The sequence below is a fragment of the Herpailurus yagouaroundi genome, unplaced genomic scaffold, assembly GCF_014898765.1.
Source record: "Herpailurus yagouaroundi ecotype Mexico unplaced genomic scaffold, PumYag 77, whole genome shotgun sequence".
Lineage (NCBI taxonomy): Eukaryota > Metazoa > Chordata > Mammalia > Carnivora > Felidae > Herpailurus > Herpailurus yagouaroundi.
Genome location: NW_024412388.1, coordinates 43,194,417 through 43,207,704, shown reverse-complemented (window position 1 = coordinate 43,207,704; position 13,288 = coordinate 43,194,417). Strand labels below are relative to the sequence as shown.

Sequence of the window (13,288 nt, the reverse complement as noted above, 5' to 3'; positions counted from 1 at the left end):
GCGGCCGGAGCCCGGGGCCCGCCATGGGCCGCCCCGAGCGGGGCGCGCTCCGGCCGCTGGCGCTGCTGCTGTTGCTGCTGCTGCAGCTCCAGCATCTCGCGGCGGCGGCAGATCCACAGCGCGGCGGCGAAGGTGCGTGAGGCTGGTCCCTGGCCGGGCTCTGAGCCGCCGGAGCCGCCAACAAAGCGCGGCCCGGGGACCGGGATGCGGGTTGCGCGGGGGCCCCGAGCCCGGGCCTGGGTGGGTTAGGCTTTTCGGGACCCAGTTATCCTTCAATTTGCCCTCGACCCCCTCCCCCGCGGCTCCCGGTGTTGTTGGCTCTGCCCTCTGGCACCTGCTCCTGGGGGATGGGCCCCGTGGGGGCCAGGCGGGCCGGGAACTTTGCAGGTTAGGGGTGGTCATTGATGATTTTGGGTGGGCTGCGTGAATCTCGCCAGTGGGGTTTATTTGACACGCACGCCTCGCGGCGGCAGTGAGAGCTGAGCCGGGAGACTTCCCCGCTTGACAATGCGTTTCCGGCGACCCCTGCGCGCCGCGGAGAAAGAGGGGCTGCGTGCGAGGGGGATGTGCCCGCAGCGCCTAGTGCTTGCGTCGCGGCGTGTTCGGGGGCTCCCTGTGGGCCATGTCTGCGTAGATCTCTGGCTATGGGCCGTGAGTGCGAGTGAGTGTTCTAAATGGGGGGTATAGTCAAATCGTGTGACACGGACAGTGTGCTTGGCCTCGTCGTGCCACGGAGTAGCCCGCCATCCCGTTACCATTCCCCTCCTTCCGGATCGAGGGGGCCCGAGGCCTCCCGAGGTCGTTGGCTCCATCATCGCCCCCTCTCCTGCACCCCAGTAGACCCCTCCCCCCAGCCAGGACTGCGCTATCCGCCACCCTGCTCACGCCCCCATCTCCCCCGCGCAGGGCCGGTCAAAGAGTGCGAAGAAGACCAATTCCGGTGCCGGAATGAGCGCTGCATCCCCTCCGTGTGGAGGTGCGACGAGGACGACGACTGCTCGGACAACAGCGACGAGGACGACTGCCGTGAGTGGCCGGCGGGGGAGGAAGGCACCGGGGCGGGGGCGGGGGGCTCCTTGCTCAACGCACACGTGGCTGCAGCCGCCGCTGGGCCACCTGCGTGGATCTCACTGCCAGGAAGCTGCCCAGGCGCCGCCTTCCTTAGGATTGGGTGGCCCTTGGCGACCCAGCGTGAGCTGGGCGTCCAGCGTGTCCTAATGGGGTCGGGGGCGGAGCCCCAGTCGGTGTGGCCCAGGAGGATGGCGCGCCACGCCCGGGTTGCTGGGCCGGAACGGGACCGTCCCTGTTCGCGTCTAGCTTCCTGCGATCGGGTCCTCCTGGACTCCTGCGTCGGCCCCACGGAACGCACCGGTGTTTCAAAGTTCCAGGCAATTCCGGGCTTCGCCAAGCTCCTTTCCTTGCTGGTTTTTTGTGAATGAATGGGCTCCCCGGGGCCCCTGATTGGCTAGGCGAGGACCACCCCATAGGCCCCCGTGGCCGGAGCGGCCAATCGTGGAGCCGGAGGGTGTGCAGTTTTCTGGCGCCCAGGGTGCAGGGGCCCCGACCCGGCCCCGCCCCGGCCACACCTCCGAGTGCATCTCTTGGGTTGCTAGAGCTGGCAAGGCCCTGGCGCTGGCTCCCGCTTCTTTTCTGCCTAGTCACGGTGGAGAGTTTTTTGTGCCACCCTGGGCTCTACTGCCAGCCCGGCTCGGGCATGAGTCATGGGGCAGACTAGGAAGGAGGGGGCCGGGAGGAACGGTTTGCTTCCTGGAGAGGGCCCGAGGATTGCGAGGCTGCGCGTGAACCCTCCGTGGTGGCCGTGTGCACGGGGCGGGCCTTCTTTGCTGAGTGTGGTGTTTGTACACTTGGGCGCTACAGCTTTGCAAGTTCTTTCCTGGGGTGTTTGTGGGACAGAAGTGAGTTCGCCGGCAGTTACCGTGAAGGAGTATTTCCAGGAACAGAAAAACAGAGCTCTTTAGAAACAGACGCAGGTGGTCATTATTCATCGTTACTGAATGCCTGCTCTGTGCCAGCACTGGGGCACTTTGGACAACAGGCCCACTCCTGCAGGCCAGGGAGGCCCATAGGCTCTGCAGGAGGGCAACAGGTGGACAGATCCACAGCACCACACAGTGGCAGGATGGGTAGAGGGACACCTGGACGGACACTGTGTGTTGAGTCCTTGAGGCTTTTGTGTTTGTTTGTTTGTTTGTTTGTTTGTTTTACCGTGGGTTTGCCAGTCAGCCTCTGGATTCATTCTCAGACCCAGCCCAGAGTTGGTTCTGTGTTTTGGCCCTTCCCGTCCTGTCTCCATCTCCTCACCTGACCACTCGGACTAATCGTTCTTGCCCTGTATTTGAACACCAGTTCTCTTCATGTAATTGGAAGTAAGGAGACTAACATGTGCTGACCATTCATTAGCTGTGTGCCCGCACCGTGGTGAGTGCTTATCTTGCATAAGCTCCTTTAATCTTCTGAACAGCCCTGTTTTACAGACTAAAGAAACTGAGGCACTGAGAGATTAAGTTGAGCTATTGAGCTGCTAAGTAAGAGCTTGAATTTAATTCTTAGCCCAGTCATAACCCTCACCATTTATTTCCCAGGGCTATTGAAACAATGAAAATGGTAGTGCTGGCGTAAAATATTTCAGTGAGTGTCCTCCCTGGGAGTTGTTCTGTGGTTCCTCTTAGAGCGGGAGTGCCAAGGATGAGGCAAGCAAAGGGAAACTGCGAGTCTGGGTTGGTTTTACCTTATCTCCCTGGCTCTGTACAACAACAGTCTTGTGCGGGTTTTTCTTGTCATCCCCGTTTGTAGAGATAGGGATGCTGTCTCAGAGAAGTTGAGTGATTTGCCCAAGGTCACACAGCTGAGAGTGACAGAACTTGGTCAGGATGTCCACATGCCTCCTAGCTTAGGAGTACTGCCTGCTGCAGTGGGGAGTGTGGTGCAGAAGGACCCAAAAAGGTGACCCAGGAGCTGGAAAGCCATGCTCTGAATGTTGGGCCTGTTGTGAAACTCTGGGGAAGATGGAGGAGCGAAGTAACGGGTGGCCGGGTGACCCTAGATGGGACCAGGAGAGCTCTCACAGCCAATCTGGGCTCCTGCTTTTCTTCTGAGGTGGATGGAGTGGAGTCGCAGGTGAAGAGTTAGTGAACATAAAAGCAAATGAGGTTGAGGGCTTGGAGTAGGAAGGGTGGGGGCTCTGTTGTTAGTATCAAGTATCAGTCCTTCCTGGCTTAGTTTTTCTGAGCGTGTTTCCTCATATGCCAAGTGGTGCATCATAGGTTATACGCGTGGAAAGTCTTCAGATGGGGTTGGTTGGCGGAAGGGAATGGATGAGTCTACACCTCCTTAGAAAGGGACTCCAGGAGCCATAAAGAGAAATCTTGAAGAGTGGGGACGGGGGCTTTGGGTGACTATGTCGGGCTACGTGTTCAAAAATGGTCTTTCGTCATTCCTTGCTTCCTCATGTGGGGAGTTTCCCCCACTGTGGGCCGCCTGCCCAACCTGCATTTCCTTGAAGTACCCTCCCCTCAAGTCTGTTGGCTCCTCCCTGAGCAGTCTACTCTGCCTTATACCTGACCCCCTCTTTGTCACTCCGACCCTTCTATCCCATGAGAGAGCCTGAGCCACTCTACCTCTGGACCTCTCTGGGCCTGCAAAATGGGTGTTGCCCTCTGTCAGTGAAGTCTGTGTGAGGCAGAATGAGTGCAAGCTCCCAACGGGGCCAGGATGCAGCCCGCGACTACCAATACCCGATGGAGGCTGGAGGGAGGAAGCTTTTACATTGAGGAGGCCAAGGAAGACTTCCTGGAGGAGGAGACAGCTAAGCCAGGCCTTGAAAGATGGTAACTAATATCATTCGCTCAAGGCTTACCATTTAAAAATAGGTGGTGCGGTCCCCATGTTGTAGAGGAGGAAACAAGAGTTCAGAGAGGTGAAACGACTGCCCCGCCCCGGAAAGTCACACAGCTCCTCAGGGTTAGAGCAAGAACTCAGACCCAGGCCTTCTAAGTCCTGATCTTCATCCACAGCGGGTGGGACTTGGCACTTACCGGAGACACTGGTAGAACCGGGAGGATGGGGAAGTGAAGCGCTCATGGGGCTTCAGCTCCTAGCTCAGAAGAGCTTCAAAGCGGAGGAAAAGGCTGGAAGCCTGAGGACTATGCTCAAGGAAGCCCAGAGGCGGCCCAGGCAGGCAAAGTGAGGTGGGATCCCCGACTGTGGACCTGGGTCACGTAGGCCAGTTGGCTCCTTGGCCTCAGTTTCCTGTTGCTCTTTAGTGTCTGGGGACAGAGACAGGGGTTCTGGTCTCTGGCCAGCCCTTTGCTCCCGGAGTAACAGCAGCAACAGTGAACACTTACCGCGCCCTTGCATTGGCCCAGACGTTGTGCCGAGATTCCACACGCGTCACCTCATTATCCTCGGTTCTGTAAAATGGGGCAAGTCTCTGAAGTACCTGCATTAGCCCCATTTTACAAAGGAACAGAGCAGTTAAGTAACTGGCCCATGGGCATTTGATGTTTAAGTGAAATTGCTGAGGTGTGAATGCAGGCGGCCAACTATGGCACCTGTGCTGCCCCAAGCACCAGCTGATGACCTCAGGCAGGACCTCCCAGATCTCCATTTCCTCCCTTGAGGTGACATCAAGCCTCCCCCCACCCCCTCCCTCATGCCCGAAGCTCTGTGCTCCTCCTTGGGGCCGGGCTGCGTGTACAGGTAGACTGGTTTTGTGCTCAAATTCTTCCACCTTGTTCATGCTTCTTCAGCTTGCCCTTGTACTCCCAGCCCCCATCAGCCCTCCATCCTAGGTTTAATAAAAAATGGCCGCAGTGAGGTCTCCCATGGCTGAGAGTTCATTAGCTGGGCAAGGCCAGGCTGCAGGAGCACTGAGGCTTGCTGGGAAGCAGCCTTGTAAATAATTAAAGCTTGGCCACAGCTCCCAGCTGGGGCTTGCAGCCAGCATCTGGCCTTCAGAGGGCTGCCTGGCCTTGGCCCCGGTCTCACACCCCAGACCCTAGGCCCCGCTTCATCCCCTTTTTGGATGGACTCATCAGAGAGACAGTATTACTCCCCTCTGAACTGTGACCTCCATGTGACCAGGCAACGCCACCATTCACAGCCTTCCTGAGGCTCCCACATACCCACAGGATAAAGTCAGCTTAGACCTCTCTGCATTTGGCTCTCTGTGACTGGCTCCTGTTGCCACTCCCCTCCAGCCTCTTCCTTTGAGCCCGCAACACTGAGCTGTAGCTTTTCTCTCACTCTGGCCTTCCTGCTGCTTCTCACCTCCAGGCCTTTGTGCTTGTCATTTCCTCTGCCTGGGTCGCTCTTTCTGCTCCCTCACCTGGCTACCTTCTTATTTTCATCTTAGAAGATTCAGTGCGGGTGTCCCCTCCTCCAGGAAGCCCTCCCTGCTACCCTCTATTCCCAAGGCCAAGATACAGGAGTGAAGAGAGTGAGAAGGGACTTAGGGAGCCGTGTTGAAATCGTAACTCAGTGGGGCCCTAAATCAGACACACGTAGTTTTCTGTCCCAGCTGGGACCTTTGTTTGATAGGCCTTGGGGGTGACGATAGTCTCTCCTTCCCAAAGATATTCTGAGGATTGTGTGCCAATGAGGCAGTGTGCCTGATGAGCAGCAGGTGTTCAATGAATGGTATTAGGTGTGATGGTTCTCGGAGGGAGGAGCTTCGCTGAGTCTCTAGGAACCTGACTGCTGGGGTCTCTGCAGGTCACCCAAGAGCCCCCTGCTTCCCCCGCCTCCATTTGCTTAGCCAGATGTCAGAAGGTTCCTGCACTGGGGATTGCCTCAGCCAGTGGGCTTCCCGGTAATGGCGGATGTGGTGCCAAGGCCATTTAAATGGACCTGGATGTGGCAGAAAGGTACCCAAGGAGGGGTTGAGGGAAGAAATGAGCCAAACAGGCCTGATTGGTCTCAGTGGGTGAGTGGCCTGGGGCCCTGGGAGAGGCAGAGGATGGCTGCCCTCAGGCCATGTGTTGGTCCCGAAGCTGGTTTCCGTCCTGTCTGGCCTGTATTCCTTTCCTCCTGGCTGTGCCTGCTAAAGGAAGGAAACCCGACAGCCCCCATAGCTCCGCCCAGCAGGCCCCAAGCTTCCCTGTCTTCTAGATCGAGGCTTGTGCCCCCAGGGCCAGCCCCTGTGAGCCTTGGGAGTGTTTGCTGTAGACTCTCCCTCAGGGTCTTTCCACAGGCCCTCCCTGGACAGAGTTGTGCTCTGTGAGCCCCTCCGCTTTCTCAAGACTGCAGCCCCCTCCCGCCCTCCACCCCCCAGGGGCAGTAGGCCTCAGGGTTGGTTGGCTCCATCCCTCTAGTTGTCATTGGGCAGCTGGCTTGACAGTTTTTCCCTCCCTGGGGAAATACCAGCAGCAGGTGAAGCCAGAGAGATGCCCCCTGGGGAGAGGATAGGGAGCAGGAGAGTATAGGACCGGATTGTACCCCCTCAAGCCATATAACCAAATGGAATCCAGCTCTCCTGGGTTAGTAGTCAGAGCCCTGGCCAGCTCTGCCCCCAGGAAGCCAGACCTGGGGCCCCACTTCTAAGCAGCGCTGGTAACACCTGCCCCCCACCCCTTCCGAGATCTTGCATATCCAGATCACTGAGTCTTTGAAGGCCTGCTGGAGAGGCCACCCCTGGCCAGGTTGCCTTCCCTGACCCCTTGTCCTCCAGCTCTCCTGTTCCTGAGCTCCTACAACATGTCCTTGTTCTTCCCTCAGTCTCAGATCCTCCTCTACATTGTCTGTTCTGCCACCCTCATGCTGGGCACTAGGGATTCTGAAAGAAGGAGTTCCCTAGAGGGAATTACACACAACAGACTTTGGCCACTTAACCCACGCCTGGCACCGCGTTGGGTAATTTGCATTCGTTAGCTTTGCTACTCACAACCCTGTGAGGGCTATTTTCTTATTATTCCCATTTTAAAGATGGTGAAACTGAGGCCCAAAGAGAAGTGACTTGGCAACGTCATGAGGCTGAAGTGGTGGAGCCAGGATTTGATTCGAGTCCGTCTGCCCTGGAGCCTGGACGCTTCCTCAGACTCTTCCTCTCCCCAGGACTCTTCTGCTCTTGTGGGGGTGAGAGAGCCTGGGGCTCAGAGGATGTAGAGGAAGTGGGTTAGTAGCAGCGATGTCCCAGGCTGCAGGTTTCTAGCCTGGCAGGGACTCTTCTCTGGAGACGCCCATGGAGCCTGAACATACGGTGCTCCTTGTGCAGCCTCCCACAGGTGTGACCCTCCACAGTTTCCAAGGCCTCTCTTGGCCATTGCCTGTGAGGTGGAGATTACTGTTCCACCTGTACGGATAGGGAAACTGAGGACCTGGCAAATTGCCACTGATACAGGTGCATTGCTCTATGAGTAGGAAGATGTTTCCTCCAGGAAAGTTCAAGAGCCCAAGTCATCAGGACCATCCATCGAGACATCAGAGTGTGGTCTTCATTTCTCTGAACCTCCCACGCAAGTCCCTGATCCTAGGTCTTTGCACGTACTTCCCTGATGACCATCCATCCCTCAACACCTAGCTCATTGCCACCTCCGTGAAGCCTTCCCCAGCTTTTTAACCTCTTCTGTGTCTGGATGCTCATGGCTTTGTGCACCCTTGTCATAGCCCCTCATAGGAAGTCCAGGTTACTAGGGAGTGTCTGAGCCATTTGAGGTGACGCACAGGGTCTGGCACAGGGGAAGTGTTTGGAGGATGGCATGTGAATGAATGAACATGATCGAGGAAACGTCACCTACTTTTGAGGGTGAAAAGCTGATACTGGTCAGATGGGGGGCCCTTGAGGACCGGGAAGGGAGCTGGGTCACTTGAAGCCCAGAGAGTGCTGGTGGCTTATTGGCAGTCACACAGGGCCTGGCCTGCCTCCTTGCATGTGCGTGTGGGCTTCTTAGTGCCCACCCTGCAGACTTGGGTGCTTTTCCAGCCCTAGGCTTCAGAAACTGAAACCAAAGCCCTGGTGTCCAGAAATCAGCCCTAGATGTCATCAGGGACCCATTCTCAGAACCAGGGTGACCTCACTCCCTGGGCTGGACTTGAATCAAGACAGCCATGCTCCCCCCTCCCCCTGCCACCCCTGCCCTCTCTCTTCCCTGCTGGATCAGGGAACAAGGTGTTCTCAGGATGAGGGCTGGGCACAGGCTTCTGCACAAGAAGCGGCTAGGGGCTCCCACCCTGGGCCTTACCTGCCCCTGAATTGCTCATCTAAAATCATGTTAATTATAATAGGAGTTAATGAGTGTGCTTGCTGCTGAGGACTTTCCCATGCAAGACCTCCCACAGCCAGTACCGTAAAGGATCATCACTGCACTTCACAAAGGAAAGAGCTGAGGCTGCAGGAGATGAGGTCACTTGCTCCGGGCAGCCCGGCTGGTCAGTGGCAGGACTGGGCCACGCCTGTCCGGCTGCAGTCTATCACTAGTGAAAGGAAGCCATATGCGCTCACACATCCCAGTCACAACAGCGAGGGTGGCCCGGGGGGCCTTGCTTCCTTCCCACGCACCCCAGGCATCCCGCTTGCCAGCCCCTACCAGTGGGTATACTGGCTCCCTCCTGAGTGGCTCTGGCCCCCAGGTGCCCTCAAGCATGAGCTGGGCCCCTGAGCGGCAATTTTAATCCCCAGCCATGATTGTCTGGCGCCTCTCATAAGCTGCTGAATGTCACAGACCCCAGGAATAGCCCCTCAGCCCAAGTGGTTCAGGAAGGGGCCCTGACTGTGAGTTCTTCACCTGCTGCACCCGGTGTGACTTCTGTGTCCCTGGCAGGGCCCAGCCCAGATGCCCACAAGCTAGCCGCTTTGGGGGTATAGAGCCCAGCACACATCAGGCACCTCAGGATGCCCTGTGGTGACTGGGAGAGTCCCCCAGGAGAGGCAGGGATGTGAGGCTCCCAGTTCCTGTGACCACTCATGCCCTCTACATGTAACCTGCCCCTTTGGAACGTGGCAGAACAGACAGCCCAAAGCCTCTCTGGGAACTACCAGTCTGGGTCTGTGGGAATGGTCATGTGGCCAACATCCTCCCCTGGTCACTGACCTTGAGGTGCCACAAGGAACTTTATCCCAGACACTCTGGAGACTATTTCTTTCTTTTTTAAAAAACTTTGTTTTTTTAACGTTTATTCATTTTTGAGAGACAGAGAGAGACCGAGCACAAACAGGGGAGGGGCAGAGAGAGAGGGAGAGACAGAATCTGAGGCAGGCTCCAGGCTCTGAGCTGTCAGCACACAGCCCAACGTGGGGCTCAAACTCACGAACCGTGAGATCACTATCCGAGCCAAAGTCAGACACTCAACCGACTGAGCCACCCAGGCGCCCCCCAACTCAGTTGATTTCATTTATTTTTCCAATGGAAATTACTTTGATTATATAAAAGTAATTTTCTACTTGTAATTTCAAGAAAAACACAAGCAATACAGAGAAGCAAAAAGAAGAAGGTGACGGTCAGCCTCGGCTATACCGTCACGTGAGCAGCATCTCCTCCTGGAGGATTTTCTCTGCTTGTGAGCGGGTGTGCATGAACACACGTATTTTTTTCTTTTAACAAAAATGAGTCTATGTTAATGCTAATTGTTTTCTCCCCACGTCAAGCATGACTTTCTTTGTCAATAACAGTAGAGTCATATCATTGTTTCCCAGGGCTAGTCAGTCATCCAATGCAGGAATCTTCCATAACTTAACTATACAGTCTCCTATTGATAGACGTGTGTTTAGTTGCTTCTGTTTTTTGTCCTGTTGTCCACAGCCATGGGATACGCATCCTTGTACTGTATACCTTTGTGCATTCGTCCTTAAGATGAATTCTTAGGAAAGACATTGCCAAGCACATCCATTTCCGTCCTTACCATGGTGCTCTCTTGAGGTGACACTTTCCCACCTCACTGCCACACCCCTAAATCCCCACAGCCCTTCCTGGCCAGGCAGGCGGCCCGCAGGACCTCCTTGAGCACAGGGCCCCCTGATCTCCTCCCCGTGGGTCAGACAAAGTAGCCAGATGTGGGCCACGCAAAACAAAGTAAGGAGAAAGGACAACCATGTTCTGGCCTCAAGGACTCCCCACCCCCACCAAAGAAAACAAAAGGGAACAAAACCAGTCTTCATTCTTCTCCAGATATTTGTAGAATCCATTCCCACATCATTGTAATTGTTGTTCTGTATCGGCCTGTAACTTGCTGAGTAACCCTGGGCCAGTGTCTCTCCCTCTCTGAACTTATTTCCCCTTACCCATTGTTCCTTGCTCCACCTGCCCTGCAAACAGCAGTCTGAGCAGACTCCTCCTCCCTGGAGCTGGCTCAGGGCCGGTCCTGGCCTGGGGGTGGGGGACCTATGGCCTTTGAGCTCCTCACTGCCTGGGAAGGGTTAGTAGGAGCATTGCTGGCTTGGTGGGTGGATTCTGGGCAGGCAGACAGAGGGTAGTGGACTACGTAGGATCTCCTTCCAGAACTCAGCCCCGAGGCCCAGGCTCCTCGGGCCACTTTCCCTTCTGCCCTTTTTCCTGTGCCCGTGATTGTGCTGGCTATAGTGGCGGAATGGACAAAAACAGACCCACAAGCCCCGTGACTAGCTGGGGTCCCTGGTGTGGGCCTTCTATTCTGAGCTTTAGATCCTCGGTCTGGGAAACAGGATAATAAGCCCACGTCTCAGAGGTGTGCGGGCTGATGTCCTGCTCAGAACCTGGCCCTGAAATTGAGCATCCCTGTTCCCCTTCCATAGCCTGTGATCCCTGCCGAGGGAACGGCCAATCAGAGGGACTGTCAGCAATTTCCCTCCTCGTCCAGCAAGGACACAAGAGGGGCAGCTCCTGGAATGGTAGCGGGAGAGATGTAGGTCAACTGGCCAGTTGGGAGAACTCGGCTGCCTGGAAGTGTAGCAGCTTCTCGGATTGGGAGGGCCACTCTGCTCCCATCTGCTTTGGGGGCCCCAGGGCGACTGCTTCCGGCATGGTCTGAGGAAGCTGGCCAAGCAGAGGGGCCCAGGAGAACTGGTTAACTAACGAGCCTGGCATGGTTAGTTATCCAGAGAGGGCCTGAGTTCACCAACAAGGCCAGGTTAACATCAGAGAGTTGGCAGCTGATGAGAGGCAGGAAGGCCCCGTCAGGGCCAGGTTAAGCTGCTCGAGTGAATAGCTGGAGGCCAAGGGTGGGCTTTCCTGGTGGCCCGAATCCAGGGACATTCAGGCCAGCGCTTGTCCCTCCCTCCTTTACTTCCTGGACCCCGAACTGCCACCTGCTGCCCCTATCAGCCACAGAGCCCTCTCTCAGCCATGTGCACCAACACACATGTGTGTATAGGTGTGCGTGCTCCAGGAGGGGGTGTGCACCGGGAGGGAGGTGACCCTTCTGGATATACGAAGCCTGCGGGGTCAGGGTGACGTTCTTCCTCCCACGCCCGCCAAGACAGCCGAGCCAAGCCAAGGCCAAAGTCCCCCACTGGGTGTTTGTGGCAGAGAATTATTTGTAGCTGGATAGGCGCCAGCAGTCTCTGTTCCCAGCCTGCCCCCTGCCACGCCACAGCAGCCTCTCCCCGCTAAGCCCCAGCCTGCAGCCCTCTGTCTGGCCCCCACCTACCCCCACCCCGAAGGCTGAGGTTGATACAAACTCTGACCCAGATGCCAGGCCCACCTCTGCCCCACCCCAGCTCCTACCTTGCCGAGTGACATTGGCAGGTCCCTGCCTCTCTTGGGGTCTCTGCTCATTAGGAGTAGGGCATCCCTCTCAGACCCAATTCTCTGGGTATCTTTTGCTTTCCCCTAAGAGCCAGGTTGTTCACAGGAGCTGGAGTCTGTCATGGCCAAGCTCACGGTGTGGGGGTCGCAAGGAGCTGCCCCTTCCTGAGGCCCCGGAGTTCCAGAGCAGGGGCTGTGACATCCAACCCCTCCCACAGGGGACGTGGCCTGAACCATAGAAAACATACTACAGCCACTTGGGAGTTTCTGTCTGTTTTCCTGCTGAGTGTGGCTGGACTGATTCTTTAATACCTGTGAGCTAGACAGAACAGACTTCATATCAGCTACATGGGTGAAGGTCTCCTCTCCCCTTCCCCTTCCCTGCCTGCCACAGCCGCCTGCTTCTCAAGGGTGCGGGAACAAGCATGCCTCCTGACCCAGTGTCAGCCAGACCTGGGTTTCCCCTGTAGTTCTTCCACATCCTGGTTGGGGGCCCTGGTGCAAGTCCCTTGAACCTGAACCTCAGACTTCTGTACAGTGAGCAGTAGGTAGTCCCTGGCCTTTGCACAGCACCTGAAACCTCACTGGGTCCCACAGAGCCAGGAACTGGGCCGCACCGCAGCACAGGGGTCTGCCAGCCTGTGTGGCTACAGTTCCTGTTCTCTCTGCCACCTCCTCTCCCAGACCCTCGGCCTCCCCCTCCCTGGCCTTTGGCCTTGCCCACGCTTGCAGATTCTGTCCTGGGAGCGGAGGGCTCCGTCAGGCAACTGAGCCCTGTTGAGAGCCAGTCCCCCCAGGCTCTCAGTGCCACCACACCAGGAACCAGGGAGCCTCTCGTTGTCACTGACTTGCTGAGTGATCTGGGCAGGTCTCTGCCCTCCCCTGGGCCTCAGTCTCCCCGTGTGTACTGGGAGAGAGTTAGGGTTGGATCTGGAGTTTGAGTTCCTGTGGGCAGCTTGTGAAATTCAGATTCCCTGGCGTGGCCCAGGCCTAACCAAGACCTCTGCATGCTGTGCAACTAGGTGGGAGCCACGGATGTGAAGACTCCTCAGGCCCTCCTACCTCTGATGGCTCCTGCGTGCGTGCGTTGTGTCATCCGTGAGAGGCTCCACTGTGACACAGATAAGAGCAGGGCCTTGAGCCAGGCGGCCTGGGGGCGAGTCCGTACTTCACTTCTTCCTAGCTGGGGGACCCTGGGCAAGTTACTTCACCTCTGTGAGCCCTCGTCTCATCTGTAAAATGGAGCCATCGATCCCTACCCCACAGGGTGGTTGGAGGACTGTGTGAGTTAATTTAGGGAGAACACGAAGAGTGGTCAATGCTCAGTTCAAGACTTGGTAGGTTTATGTTGACCTCCTGCTCTGAGCTCCCGTCTCCTGTCGGTCCTTCAGGAATCCCTCCTGTGCCGGGCTGCTGCGCTGTCGTATGGAATGGGAGGAGCCAGGGAGCCCCCAAAAAGCCTCCTTTGTCCCCGCTTCTTCCCGGTGGCCCCAGGCCAGAACTTACTGTCCTAATTTAATTAGGAAGAGTCCTTCCAGGGACTTCATTAGGAAATGAGTCCAGAGCCTCAGAGACCTCTGGGAGGGGTGGGGCGCAGGAGGAGGCTGCGTTGT

At 56.8% G+C, this 13,288-nt stretch overlaps 1 protein-coding gene across 8 annotated transcripts in view; it reads left to right on the top strand.

Annotated features, from left to right (window-relative positions):
• Positions 1–6: 6 nt before the first annotated feature.
• The window catches only part of LRP8 (LDL receptor related protein 8), an 80,272-nt gene continuing 66,990 nt past the window's right edge, over positions 7–13,288 (top strand). For all 8 annotated transcript variants that reach the window (XM_040470310.1, XM_040470309.1, XM_040470308.1 and 5 more), the window contains exons 1-2: positions 7–132; positions 907–1,026. In XM_040470310.1, the coding sequence (XP_040326244.1) occupies positions 24–132; positions 907–1,026 (229 nt within the window). In that variant the 5' untranslated portion in view covers positions 7–23. The remainder of the gene's footprint in view (positions 133–906; positions 1,027–13,288) is intronic.